Source organism: Sarcophilus harrisii, chromosome 2 (assembly GCF_902635505.1).
Source record: "Sarcophilus harrisii chromosome 2, mSarHar1.11, whole genome shotgun sequence".
In the NCBI taxonomy this organism is placed as follows: domain Eukaryota; kingdom Metazoa; phylum Chordata; class Mammalia; order Dasyuromorphia; family Dasyuridae; genus Sarcophilus; species Sarcophilus harrisii.
In genome coordinates this window covers 423843605-423859074 of record NC_045427.1, presented here as the reverse complement: position 1 = coordinate 423859074, position 15470 = coordinate 423843605, and the positions used below count along the sequence as shown (strand labels likewise).

Here is a 15470-nt window from a genome sequence, read left to right as displayed (position 1 = left end):
TAGACAATCATGTTGTTTTCCCTATCTATGATATCTTTTATTTATGGATGCTTTTACTTTTGTCTGTGAAAATGATCTGTCCCATCTCTTTCACAGCCTTTTGGCTTGCTGAGTTGCTGAGAGACCCCTTTTTTTTGGTAACTGCTAGCCTCATCAATAAATCAATCATGTTCAGAGTTTTGTGCCTCCGTTTACTTAAATTTCAGTCACAATACTGAGAAAGGGAGCAAGTATTTGGAAATGTAAAAACCTAAGATCCCCAAATAAAATAGAAAATAGTATTAAGAAATCACTCAAGCATATTCAACCAAGTTGAAGTGGGGATTAGTTACTATAGTGGCTTCTATTGTGCTGAAGGATTGATTATATTTGCTTAATTTTTGTGTCCTTGATTTCACTGCCCTCAGAGCAAAGACTGTACCCTAGTTTTATTTTTGTATGCCAAAAGAAAAAAAAAAAAAGCAACTGGGCAGAGTATATTATCTAATATGAGAAGCTAGATGGCCCAGTGATAGAGTACTAGACCTGAAGTCAGGAAGACCAGAGTATAAATCTGGCCTCAGACACTTACTAGCTATGTGACCCTGAACAAGTCGTTTAACCTCTGTTCACTTTAGTTTTCTCATCTATAAAATAGAGACAAAAATGGCACCTACCTCCCAGGGTTGTTAGCAGGATCAGAGGAGATAATTTTTGTAAAACACTCTGCAAACCTTTAAGCACTCTATAAATGCCAACTATAATCATCATCATCATTATTAATAGTTACATTGTCTCCCCCACAGGTTTGACATTTTCCTATGCTTCTCAATACCCTATATTAGGACTCTGACACTTACAGCCAGAGACAGAAAGCTAAAGTCTGTGGAAATCTCCCAGGGAGGTAAAACCCCACATCAAAGTTCAATGCCAAGACAATTTTTCAACTGAAGTTTGTAATTGAGTCACTCCTAGGCCACTCCCAGACTTGAGTAGAGCCAACACATCTCAGGTCATTTCTTGTATCAGATATAGGTCATTACTTGGTATCCTGGACAAAGAAATGGTAAACTCTCCTGTATCTTTGCCAAGAAAACCTCTGTTGGACACAAAGAGATGGACACAACTGAAATGACTGGATAATAATAGCATTATCAGGTATTAAGAAAGGGATGTGGGAAGTATAGATGTTGGCTAATAAGAATCAAGATGGTCGAGAATGTCAGGCACAGGTTTCCTTAAGCTCTTCAACCATAGCATGTCTAATCATTAAAAGGCACTCTGTCCCTGGGTACCTAGGGCATACTCTGCACCCAATGTGTGTTACAGATATTTGATGACTAGCTCGCTGTTCTTCTCTGTCGCATGCAAGCAACATGCAAGCTACTCAAGCTAGTGTCTGACACAAAAATTTGGGAATCAGATGAATTTATCAACTTTCAAGAAAGAAATCAGAGTCAATGAAGGAAAGGGAGAGAAAGAGACAGAGACAGACAAAGAGAGAAAAGTGAGAAAGAGAAAAAAGAGAGAGAGAGAGATGCCTTTTGTCACAGAATAGAGATTTCTAAACTCAGAAATGAAAATGAGGGGAATAGAATCTAGAAAAATGAGAAGATGGTGTTCTTACTCTTTTGTATGTGAGTTACTGTAGTCTGATGAAACCTTGGATCCCTAATAAGAATACAGCTTGCCATGAAAAAAATAGAAATATATTTAGAAGAACTGCACATGTTTAAACTATATTGGATTGCTTGCTGTCTAGGAGATAATAGTAGGGGGATGGAGGGAGAAAGATTTGGAACACAGGGTTTTGCAAGGGTGAATGTTGAAAACTATCTTCACGTGTATTTTGAAAATAAAAACATATTATTATTTTAAAAAAGAACACTACTTGGATTTTAAAATTCATAATTGAAAGAGATGCTAAATTTCAGTTTAAAATTAGTAAAAACAAAATTAAAGATGCAATTTGTTCCATGCAAGGTCATTGATTGCACAAAATCTCTCCATGGACCCTAGATTCCTGCTCTAATAGATCACCTAGAAAGGATTAGAATTTAGTACATGTTGATAGTATATTTCTCTGAACCAAGTATAATGTAGGCAGGAGGTTAAAGAGCCAACAGACTCTCTCTTTATCCTACCCAAACTTCTCCTCTGTTTTATGTGTGGGTTAAGTTACATGATGGCAATAAAAAACAAAAAAACAAAAAACACCCAATTCCAAGGTGGAAGAGATGCATTGGAAATTCAAACGTCTGAATAACTCAAGGCAATTGCTGGACTATAATGGAAAGGGCTCTGAAATCAGCATCAAGAGGACTAGAGTTCAAATCCTAACTCTTCCACTCTTTGAACATCAGTTTTCTTCTTTGCAAAATGAAGGTGATAACAAAGGGCTATAAAACTATGCATATTCTGTGATCCAACAGTATTATCACTAGGTCTATATCTCAAAGAGATTTTTTTAAAAGAAGAAAAGGATCTATTTGTACAAAACTTTATAGCAATTCTTTTGGGGGGGGGCAAAGAATTGGAAATTGAGGGGTTGCTCATGAATTGGAATAGCTAAACAAGTTGGGGTATATGATTATAATAGAATGTTACTGTGCTATAAGAAATGATAAGCAGACTAATTTCAGAAAAAAATGGAAAGACTTATATGAATGGATACAAAATGCAGTGAGCAGAATCAAGAAAGCATTATGCACAATAACAGCAATACTATATGATGATCAACTGTGAATGACTTAGCCATTTTCCACAATACAATGATCCAAGACAATTCCAAAGGACACATGTTGAAAAATGTGATCCATCTCCAGATAAAGAACTGATGGATTCTGGATGCAATTCGAAGCATACTTTTTTTCACTTTCTATATTTGTGTGTGTGTAGTTTTCTGTGGGGTCTCTCATCTTTCACATGACTAATATGGTCATATGTTTTGCATGATTGAATATTTATAACCTGTGTTGAATAGCTTAATGTTTCAGGAGTGGGAGGGCGAGTAGGGAAAAAGAAAATTTGGAACTCAAAATTTTAAAAATGAATGTTAAAAAATTGTCTTTATATGTAATTGGAGAGAAAAATTTTTAAATTATTTTATGAGGAAGCCAAACTAGATGATTTCTAATTAATGTCTCTTCTAGTTCAGCATACTTCACTACCTGAAGTGGTATCATCCTGTGATATGGAGAACTTCTCATATTACCACAAGAGTAAAACATAAAAAAGCAGGGAGAACAAAGAACACCAATGTTCTTTTTGTTATGAATCCCTTAAACAAGAGTTCTCTTTAAAAAGAAAATAATATCTAATCATGAGGCAGAGGACTCAGTAGCACATAGGAGACTTTCAGCTAGCTTATTCAGCATATTCTTTTGCCTTTTTAACATAGATAATACAAAGGTCCTTGCTTGGTTAAGTGAGCCAGTCATCAAGTGTGAAAGAGTGTTCTTATCAGAGCTGGCCAGAGGTGATTAATGTTGGGAAAGGAGATATATAAAGATTAACTTGAAGTTTTGTTGCTTCATTTTTACTTTCCTTGAAAGTTGAAAGGTTCAACAAGCTTTTTAAATTGGGGGGAATACCTCAAATTATCCCTCATATATACCCCCATTTATCCTTTAAGACTTCTGTCCCCTCCATGAAGCCACCCTAAACTATTCTATACGTTTGTCTCCTCTAAATTCCTGCAATAATTATGATTGTCTGAAGGCAGGGGGAAGAGGGGTTAAGGAATATACAAAGAAAATTTGGCAAGTACGCTACTCATGAAGTAAGTAAAGACATCAGTGATATGTATATCCCATTTTGTAAATCTTGACATAAACTAAAGGGGAAAATTAACACTCAATGATAGTATTCCCCTAAAATACTAATAAGATGGGCTGACTCTAAGAAGAATGATTTACAATGGATACATATAAAGACTAATGCACAGCTGGCCACCAATGTATCTGAAGAAGTTTGGGGTGGGGATGAGGTAGAAAAAGAGCAACTCAGCATTTTGAATCTGGTCCACTTCATTCACAGAAATTTAAGCATCCAGGATTAAGGACTGCACTCTGTGGTCAGATCATACCTGAGTACTGTTTAATTCCAGTTATTTTAAGGAAAGACATTGAAATGTTGGAAATCATCAATATGAAGGAAAATAGGATAGTGTAATCCCTCAACTACACTATAGTTGTATATATACAACTGTCTACAACTGTATATATTAGAATTAGAACTGTTTGAAAGAAACAGTGATGTTTGCAATGGAGCTGACTTAGTGAGGATCATGATAGCTGTCTTCAAATTATCTCAAGGACTGCCAAATGGAAAATTAGACTGTTTTTGCTTAGCTCCATGGAACAGAGCTAGAAACAGTGGGTAGAAGAGATCTTATCAAGTATTCTTAAGCACTCACTACATGTAAACACTTTACTAAACAGTAGGAATACAAATACAAGTAAAAAGAATAACTGTTCCAAATAGGACAGAAAAGGAAAATAAAAAATGATGAAGGGGATATGGGAAATGAGACATTTTCCTCTTGGTGGAGTCATGAACTGATTCAACTATTCTGTAAAGCAATTTGAAACTATGACTAAAAGGTTACAAAACCATGCATAATTTTTGACCTAACAATAGTACTTAGCAGTGGGATACAGACTTAGTAGTCTGTATCCCAAAAGAGATTTTAAAAAAGAAAATGGGGGCAGGCAGGTGACACAGTGGATAGAGCACCAGCCCTGAAGTCAAGAGGACCTGAATTCAAATCTGATCTCAGACACTTAATACTTCCTTGCTGTGTGACCCTGGACAAGTCACTTAACCCCAATTGCCTCAGCAAAAAACAAAAACAAAAATTAAAAAAAGAAAAAGGACCTATATGTACAAAAATATTTATAGTAGCTCTTTTCTTGGAGAAAAGAACTAAAAATTGAGGGACTGCCCATCAATTGGGGAATGGTGGAACAAATTGTGGGATGTGATTATAATGCTGTAAGAAATGATGAGCAGAAAAATGCTCTCAGAAAAATGTGGAAAGACATATAAATTGATGCAAAGTGAAAGATACTGTGTACAAAGTAACAATATTGTTAAGATGATCAGATGTAAAAGACTTAGCTATTCTTAGCAATACAAAGATCCAAGACAATTCTAAAGGATTTATGATGGAAAATACTGTCCATACCCAGAGAAGGAACTGATGGTGTCAATATAGTATACTTTTTTACATTCTTTATTTTTCTTGAGTTTTTTTTTGGGGGGGGGATCTATGTTTTCTTTTATAACATGACTCTGATGTAAATGTTTTACATAACTATCCATTTATAACCTACATGGAATTGCTTGCTTTCTTAATGGTGGAAGGGCAAGGAGGAGAAAGGAAGGGAAAGAATTTGGAACTCAAAAATTTTTTTAAATTATTGCAAAAATTGTTTTCAAATGTAACTAGGGGAAAATTTTTTTAAAAATAACTTCCTGCCAAGGGAAGCTCTCCCTCTAATGGGAAAAGATTACACATAAAAGAAAGCTGAAAAGAGAGGAATAGGGTAGGGAGCAAGCAAAGTAATGGTGGAGAAGTCTGGAGAATCAGGTGTAATATTCGTTTCTAAAATATAATGTTCTCTGGGAGCAGGTTTCTTGAGGGGCTTCTGGAGGCAACCTTCCTTTCAATTCAATATTCACAAGTGCAGGCAGGGATTAAAGTCCAAATCCTTTATTGTCTCTGGCTTCTAAATCTCTTCAACTGAATCCTGGCTTCTGAATATCCCAGAATCCAAAGGTTTCTGCTTCAGTCTCCAGCCACAACAAAGGTGGAAGATGGAATGAATCTGTCTCCTCCCAGAACTTCTAGTGGGCTTCCTTTCTGGCCCTGAGACCTCCTCTTTATATAAGCTCTCTTAAAGGTGTGAATTTTGTGGAATTATAGTAAGTACTGAGTACATGTAAATTAGAGAATCATTATCTCATCAATTCCACTTAATTAGCACCTTGTAAGAATCCTAACAGTCAGGAATGGATACATAGGCAAATTTAGGTTTGATATAAGAAAAAATTTCCCCCCAAAATCAGATCTAGCCCGAGTTTAAGTTAATGACTGATCTTTGATTAGGAGGGATTATTTAACTTGTCTCTCAGAGTATGGGATAACTAGGTGAATAGACTACCAGGCTTGGCTAGAGTGACAGATCTGGATCTTTCTTATTTCAAATCCAGTCTCAGATACTTATTAGTCGGGTGAATCATTTAACCCCATTTGCCTCATTTTCCTCATCTGTAAAATGAGCTGGAAAAGGAAATGGCAAAGCACTCCTATACCTTTGCCAAAAAAAAAAAAAAAAAAAAATTAACCCATATAAGGTTACAGAGAAACAGACAACTAAAACAACTTAACAACAATCTCAGGGTATGTTTAGAGCATGGCTAGTTTGTTTGGCACGGAGCCTACTGTAGTCCCTTGCCATGTGGATAGGGGTAGCCTCCTTTAACTGCCTGCATCTTTAAAATGTATGAGCCTGAAAAGGGTTATACTTAGTACAGTGAGACCTCAGAGAAGAATGCTTACAATCAGTAAAAAGATTCAAATACCACTTACTTTTCCATAGCTCCCTTTTCCAATGACTTTCAGGAAGTCAAAGTCTGTTGGCCTGGCACTGTTGGAAGAGAAGAACATATTATTGATAAATCTCTTGTTCTAGCTTCTAGCATGTGGGGGGGGGGGGGGGGAGGTCAACCCAGATCTTCCCAATAGAAGAATAATTCCAATCATTAAGAAGGAAACTCTGGCCACATTTTAGCTCAAATTACGTATTCCTGGAGTATGATCTGAACCCAAAGCAAACAGACTTTTCTCTACTACTTGTGGGAGGGAGCAAGAAAAGGGAAATGAAAGGAAAGAACAGGAGGCAGAGGGGCTGAGCAGAAAGAGTTCTGACCCTCAAATAGAAGGAACTGGGTTTAGATACTAACTTGAATATTTACTATGTAATCTTGAGTGGGCAAGTCACTTACCCACTATAATTGAGTTTATATATTTATAAAATGAATGTGTGGTTTGTACTAGACAACTCTGGATTCTCCTCTTTTTCAGATCTCTGAATCTTGATTAAATGAATTATAAAAATCCTGAAGTGAAAAGGCCAGTATGTTAGCATTTGAAATGAGAAGGGCATCTCTGACCAATAACAGCAAAAATGAAAAGAAAGGGGACAAAAATTGAAAAGTACAACTTGGATAGAGGAAAAAAAAATAGTATCACCACAAACAATGAAAATGGGAAGAAAAAAATAGAGAACAATATAGTTCTTTGTCAGGGCTTGAGGACAACTCTTCACTACACATTATTAACTCACCTTCCTAAAATAAAGCATCTCATTCATTCAACAAATACCTGATTCACCAACTTTTCACTTTAAGGGAAGGCGAAGGAGACAGAAAAGACTCAATCCCAGTGCTCATCCATAAAGTCGAGATTGGACCTTAAGTTCAACTGTCCTATAACACTCAGTTCCTTTCAACTTAGTGAACTTAGAAAGGGCATGTACGAAAATAACTGCAATACAGGTCAGGATGTGGCCAGTGTTAAAATACAGAATGGTACAGAGAACTGTGTGAATACAGATGAAAAGGAAAAGTTTACTTCCCTCTAAGGCATTAGAAAAGATTTCCTGGAGGAGACTTCATACAAACTGGACCTTAAAAGATAAAATTTCAACAGGCAGAGATGGGAAGAGAGGAAAACAGGGGCAAATATGCAAAGGCAGAAAAGTACCAGACATGTTTGTTGGGGAACAGCCAATTATCCACTTTAACTAGAGCACTAAGGTTAGGGGAGGATAAAGTCAGAAAAGTAGATTGGAAATGCTGGATTCTGGAGAAACCGGAATATCAGGGTAAGGAGTTTGGTCTTTGTTCACTAGGTCGATGTTTTCCAAAGTAGAAGCTGTGTCATTACCCCCAGGGGATTTAAAATCAACCAATCAGAGATTGGGGAAAATGGGTCACATCCCATAGCCAATCCTGGCATTGTCTCTAACCAACTACACCACCCCGTTTCACCTCTCATCAACCAACTTTCTAATACTCTACTCTACCCTAGTTCATGTTGGCTTTTCCTTTTTCGGCATTGACCTCTCAGGTCAGTTATAATCTAATTCTGCAAATCAAGCAGCTAGTAGTATAAGCAAATTCCCTGCCCCATCTATGGTCCCCCCATGTCTCCATCTTCCATCTCATCCTAAAGACCAGGCTCTGCTTCAGATAAACAGCCAGTGAGAAAGAGTCCTGCTTCTGAAATGTTTACATTTTTTTGGAAGTATAAAGTTAACTGGCATGGTTGGGTTGCTACCTTCCCCTTCCTTCCTAACTACTCCTTTTCTAAACTTCTCTATTATTCATCATTCACCAACTTTAGTGCCACATTCAACTTCTCAACTACTTTCACTCCATATGTCCATATATATGACATATTCACTCCATATATCAGTAGCTAAATCTTCTGTCTATTTCCAAACATCTCTTCCCTTCTCTTTATACATATGGCAATCACTCTAGCTCAGGCCCCCATTACCTCTTGCCCAAATTATTGCAATAGCCTAGTTATCTCCCTGACTCTCTCTTCCCTCTCAAACACTGGTTCTAGGAAATTTTCCTAAAGTACAGATCAAACTATGGCTCTCCATAAACTCTGGTGGCTTTCAATTAACTTGTTTAGTCAATTAGCTGTATTTGACTCTTCCTGACTCCATTTGGGATTTTCAGGGCAAGATATTGCAGTGGTTTGCCATTTCCTTCTCCAGCAGATGAAGAAACTGAGGCAAACAGGGTTAAGTGACTTGACCAGAGTCATAAAGCTAGTATTTTCTGAGGACAGATTTGAATTCAGATTCTCCTGACTACAGGGCCAATACTGCCCACTGTGGCACTGTGGCACTAGGCTCCTTCCTATTAACTATTAAATAATATTTGATTAAAAATCAAATATTACTTCATCTTCATCTCATACTTTTAGTAATCTATTTTATATATTTAGATACATTATTATTATAGTAGTAAGAGTAGTATATTATACAATTTGAAAATAAGTAAATCTATAGAAAGTAGATATGTATACTCAATAGTCTTCATTTACATAAAAGTTTGAAAACTACAGCACAAGTTGCCAAGTGAAGAATTTTGAGCAGAGGAAATATGTGCCTTAGGAAAACTGAAGTCTGATAGTTGCTATTAGAGAGAGACTAGAAGCAGAGAACTACAAAATCCATTGATCAACAAATATATTTTCTCCCATCTAGAGGTCTTCCAGGAAGCCCTCAGTTTCTTCATCTTTAAGAACTTACTTTGGATTTGCTGATGGTCCTAAATTGATATTTCCATTGGGTGTTGAGGTCTAAAAAAAAAAAAATTTAACAAAAGTAAGTTATTTAAAACCACTTTTATTTCTTGAGTATTTTCTTTCTCAAAAGCCACAAACAAATCTATAAAGATTAATTTATTCTCCCAGCTGTGAAGTAGAAAAAGATCAATTACTGTCTTTATTCAAAAATGGAGAAAAATTATTTTTTTCCAAGTTACTCAGAGAACAGTTGCAGAACAGGAAGTTCTGAAATCTCAGGATTCCAGAATCCAGCTTTGTGTCCATTCATTCAAGCCCATAATTTACAATTGAAAGCCAAATATTAAAAACTCTTTATAGGCTATGCTTAAGAGGAAAAGAAAAATGATAGAAGTGGCAAATCCAGGCGGATTCGGGGATAGTTCTGCCTAGTGGCACAATCACTGTTTTTGTATATTTTGTATATGAATCAAGATTGTAAAATTAGCTCCCTCCTCCCCCGTCCTAATAGTCTGAAGCTCTTGAGAGAGTCAATATATACTCTATTTACTTTTTCTGTGCCCTCCCAACTTTGTACAGTGAGGCAGGCACTCCCCACTCCATCCAGCTTTACTATCAAGAGGTGGAGGAGTAATGGGAAAAACTTCCAACACATGTCATTGCATAACTTCCCAAGACCATTATGAACAAGTAATATAGAAAAAGTCCAAGTATTATGTAATTTTTTAGAGTGGGTAGATGGGAGTGTTGCTTTTGTGCTATTTTATAGCTGACATGTATTTTGTCTATTCTTTATTATCTTAGTAGTTTTATGTATGTACCATAACCAATCTACTGGCTATGAGAAAAATATAAAATAATGTATTTACAGCCATTGTTACAAGTTTATAATGTATTTTTCTATCTTGTTTTATATGTATGTTATATAACTCACAATTTTGATAATTGAAAATTGCCAGTTGTTTTGCAGTACTTTATTATATTGAGAGTGTTGTCTTTCTTGGGCTTTTAGTTAGCTATTAAATGAATACATTAGACACATTTGGGTTTTAATTGGGATTTTATATAGCTTGCATTTTAATTCTTTGGTTCTTTGCTGTTTCTATTAGCCCATAGCATAAAAAAAGAAAAAGAAAAAGTCCAGCCTATGGAGCTTATATCAGTAAGTGACAATTTCTTTCTTTTTCTCATTTTATGAATATCTGATGCAAGGGATTATGAGAGAACTAAAGATGACCAAGATCCAGGCCCTGTCCTCAAATTTCCTAATCTGTAAAGTAGGCAGATTGGAATCAATGGCCTCTGAAGCATTATCATCCTATGATGTTCTGTCATTTAGTTTGAAAGGAGGTTAGATAGTAAAGGAGAGAAATTCCTAGAGGTAGACCCCAAGTTTCAGTTTCTTAACACTGGCCAGTAATACATTTTATAGATATTGAATAAATGAATGGCTAAAGCATTTATTAAGTACTTACACTGGGCAAGTGCTGGGGAGACAAACAGAAAGCTATTCTAATGGAGGAAGACAGCTCTCATAGAAGATTTCAGCTGCAAAATGGAAGTGGTTTTAGGGTGAATTGATGAAACAGTCAGAAATGCTGCTTCTTTAAGAATTTTTAAATGTCATTTCCACTTAAATGAGATTCCTACTGATAAAAATCTGACAGGATCTGATGATGTCACATTTGGGGTCTCCCATGTTTCTGCTTCCTTACCATATCCTGGAAACTATGAACTTTTTTCTTTTTAAAATATTTTAAATCTATATTTTAATATGATTGGTTTCTTTTATAAACTCATAAATTTTTGCATTTTAATTTTGCATTTTAAAACATGATTCTGAAAGAGTCTATAGGAGGGGAGAGAAAAAATTGAGAACTCCTGTTCTAGACTTTCTATTCATAAATCATAGCAAATTCAATTCAACATGTGGAGCAGATGTTTTCTTTCTTCTTCCCAGATTCCTTGAACCCTAATTATAAAAATCTAGGATAACAAATGTGACCCTTTGCTGATACAGGAATCTCCTCATCCTTGGAGAACAAGTTCTTCTTGGACAAGAAGGAGGTAAAGAAATGAGAGAAGGTCACCCATTCCTGATCAAGTTATTTAGAGAACTGAAACTAGAACTGAGATGGCATACTGGTTAGAATACAGGGATTGAAGTCAAAAAGACCTGGGTTCAAACTGTCCTCAGATATGTGCTAGCTGTATGACCTTGAGCAAGTCATTTAACTTTATTTATCTCAGTTTCCTCATCTTTAAAAATGACCTGGAGAAGGAAATAGCAAAACATTCCAATAGCTTTACCAAGAAAATCTCAAATAGGGTCATAGAGAGTTGTTCCATCGAAAACAAGCAAACAACAATAAATTCTGACTCCAAATTCAATACTTTCTCTTGTAACCACCACCCCCATTCAATAATCTCCAGTTTGTTACCTATTACTTCCAGAATCAAATTGTTATACCACAGTTCTCTTTTATTGTCCTGACTCAATTTCCCTAATTATCCTGACTCAGTTTCCCTAATTGTTCTGCCTCAGTTTATAATTGTTCTGTTCAATCCTGCAAAACCACCCCTCCCTCTTTATCAGGAAAAAAGATCTTATGTTTTAGAATATCAGAATGCCTCTCCTCATCCAAAGCTATCAGAATATCAGAAACCGTCTTATCAAGATGCCTCTCCCCATCTGTGGGGTTCCTCCCCCCATTAAGTCATCCCATCTCCGGTGGCTCACCCTACCCTGTCAGAGTCCCATTCCTGCTCTCAGCCCCTTGACTCAGCCCCTGCCTCAGTCAACCTCCTGAGTTTGAGCACGTGTATATAGGTCATTAAGAACTCACATTGTTTGCTATATTCTTGGAGACAACATTCTCATTCAGCCCTGGGACCAAACCATGGATTCATTTGGTCCCAATAAATCTCTCCCTTTTAAATAAATTATTAAATACTCTCTAATCTCTATCTTGCTTCAGTTTCTCCGGCATTACAAAATACAATATCCTGTGCATATCTTTTAAAGCCCTTCAGAACTCAGCCCTTTTCTACCTTCTTTATTCTCTTCTGTGTACTTTCTGATCTAGAGACAGATTGTTCATCATTCAAGATATTTTATCTCCTGACTTGCATTTTCACTGGCTATCCTTTATCCCTGGAATGCTTTCCTTCTCATTACTTTCTGACTTCCCTGGTTTCCTTCAGAACCAGCTAAAATCCCTCGTTCTACAAGAATATTTTCCCATACATCCTAACTACTAATGCTTCCCTCAGAGATTATCTGCATCTTGAATCTATCCAGTTTGAACATAAGAATAGGCAGCACTTTTATGACGTTTTCTAGCTCAGTGACCTATCCTCTAGAATTAGGAAACCTAAATTAAAATCCAGCTTTAAGATTGTGACCTTGGGCAAGCCACTTAAACTCTGTTTACCTTAATCTACTGGAGAAAAAAATAGTAAACCAATCCAATGGCAAACTACTCTAGTATCCTTCCCAAGGTCCCATGGAGAATAAGGTCCACAAGATAACAAAGAGTCGGAAACAATAGCAATAACAAAAGACTTATCAAGCACTGTACAAGTATTTCATTTTATCTTCATAATTACTCTGAGAGCTATTATTATCCCTGTCTTACAGATAAGGAAACTAAGGTAGACAGAGATTAAGCGATTAACTTGCCTTGCCACTTAGCCAGTGTGCATGTATCTGTGTGTGTGTGTGTATTACACATACATGTATGCATATATATACATACATACATATAACATACATATATAATAATTTTTTGCATTGTCATCTCTCTTATTAGATTCTAAACTACTTGAGTTTAGGGGCTGTTTTTGCCCTTCCTTGTGTCCCTAGGGCTTAGCACAGTGCCTGGCTAAAAGTAAGTACTTAATGAAAGCTTCTTGACTCATTTCACTGTAATAATTGTTACTATTTTATACAGTGCTTTAAGGTCGGGAAAGCACTTGACACATAGTATCTCATTTTAACCTCACAACAATCCTGCAAGGTATGTACTAAGATTATCTCTATTTTATAGAGAAATTCAAAGACTCGTCTATGGTCTCACAACCAATAAATATCTAAAAGATAATCCAGACTCATCCTGACTCTAGCATTTAGTGGTCTAGAGTTATATTCAACTATTACTCTCCTTTTATAATGTAAAAAAAAAAGCCCATATTTGTTATGAGTCTTGTTTTTCTTTCTTTCTTTTTTTTTTTAATGGGTTAGAAAGAAGAGAAAGAAGAGGGAAAAAAAGACCGGTTTTTTTCTAATTGAAAATTTTTTTGATATTTTTAGTTCCCTTTAAGACTCAGAAGAACTAAAAATAAGAATTCGAATATTTTATACACTGAAATTAATTTACTACATAAATTACTAAATAAACATAGTTTGAATTGATTTGTTTGTGTTAAAGACTCTAACAAATCATTTAATAAATAACTAAACCTAAAGGGCCTATTTATTTGGCTTCATTATCTTATAGTGTCCCAATTAATTTGTTCTTGCTCAGCATATCCTCTTGGAAGAATATTGCTTCCTTCCCTGCACCACACATAAGACTTATACAGAGATATCTCCACTCAATGCATTAGACCTGGCAGACTAGCCAAAAAGGTTATAAAGAAAGTGATACATGAACCATTTCCTGTCTAGAAAAGAAAGGAGGTTTATCAAAAGGAAAGAGTCTATTAAAAAACACAGACATGCTCAGAACAAATAATAACATGCTCATAAATAAAGCCCTTTAAGTCTTCAGAGGAGGTTGATGAAAGAGAGAATCCTTTTATTCCCTCTCTCCTAATAGAAATAGAGACATTTTTTATATAGTCTGAGCCAATTCCAGATAGTTTAAAATCTCTTCAGGCCATAGACTGGAAAGTTTAGAAGAAATCTCAGAAGACAGTCTTTTAATTCAACTTTTAATTCAAGAAGGAATCCATCCCATCAGCAATATCTCTACTCTATTATCTGTAATGTATACGAATTAAAGTTTCATTTTCAGATATAAAATATTACTTGCATTCGATCCAAACCATTTTTCACGAAAAATAGGACTCTGAGAAGTTGCAAAGCAGGTGCTGACCAACATTGGTAGAGGACATTTCCTCACCTGAGAGATCCAGTTTCTACCCATAATATGAGTAATGCCAGACATCTTAACCATGACATGAATAAAAACATCTACCATCCCCAGCCCCTTCCAACCTATCCTTCCAGATTCATCTCTTCTACTGTTACTACACAGTTCCCACCTTTATCTCAGATAAAATCCCAGAACCATTATAAACTCATAGATTTAGAGCTGGAAGGACATTAAAGCTCATTTGCTTTGGCCTTTATTTTGCAGATGAAACTAAGACCAGTAAAAGTGAATGTAAGTGACAGAACCAGGATTGAACCCAAGTCTCCAGACAACCTCCACAACCCTGCCCTTCCCAGTGTGACTTCTCTCCTGGGCAAGAGTAGTTAAGAAGGGTATCTCAGTGTTGGATTTAAGTAAATTCAATTCCCAACATTTCAGCCTTTTCGTTTTCCAGAAAGCTGCTCCCCTAGCAAGACTGAACCCAATTCCATTCCTCCGGATGGTTTCTTGGTGTATCTCTCCCCCACCACCACCTTCTTCTCCCTTCTCTTGTATATTGTCTCTTCCTTTAGATTGTAAGCTCTTTGAGAGTTGTGACTATCTCTTTTTTATTAATTGTATCCCAGAGTTTACCACAGTACTTGGCACAGAAGATATGCTTAGTAAATGTTTGTTGGATTGAATTCCTCCTCTCCAAAGCAAAACCAGTTTTAACTCACCTGGACTTCCAAAAGAATTCATTGTAAAACAGCAAATTTCTCAGCCTACAGACAGGGTGGGCAGAGTGGAAGGCCCCTTCCTCAATTTTGTCAATTTGTCCTCTTTTTTTTCCACACCAAAACCATCACTCAGTCTTAGAACTCCACTTGCCTCTTGTCCCTTTTCCCCTTTCCCCTTTACTGAACACCTGCCTCAGACGAGGGAACTTTCAGTAACAAGCCTCTCCACACCCACGCACAAGCATCACGTCACAGATTCACAGAACTTGAGAGTCGGAAAGATTCTGGATATTATTAAACTCAATCTTCCAGAAAGGGAAACTGAGGCCCAGAGAGAGA

At 36.3% G+C, this 15470-nt stretch overlaps 1 protein-coding gene across 3 annotated transcripts in view; it reads right to left on the bottom strand.

Moving 5' to 3' along the window:
- SGK2 (serum/glucocorticoid regulated kinase 2) overlaps positions 1-15470 on the bottom strand; it is a 75890-nt gene that overhangs the window by 35051 nt on the left and 25369 nt on the right. For all 3 annotated transcript variants that reach the window (XM_031953977.1, XM_031953978.1, XM_012553486.3), the window contains 2 exons: positions 9318-9367; positions 6575-6632 (listed from right to left, as the gene is read on the bottom strand). In XM_031953977.1, coding sequence (XP_031809837.1) covers positions 6575-6632; positions 9318-9367 — 108 coding nt within the window. The remainder of the gene's footprint in view (positions 1-6574; positions 6633-9317; positions 9368-15470) is intronic.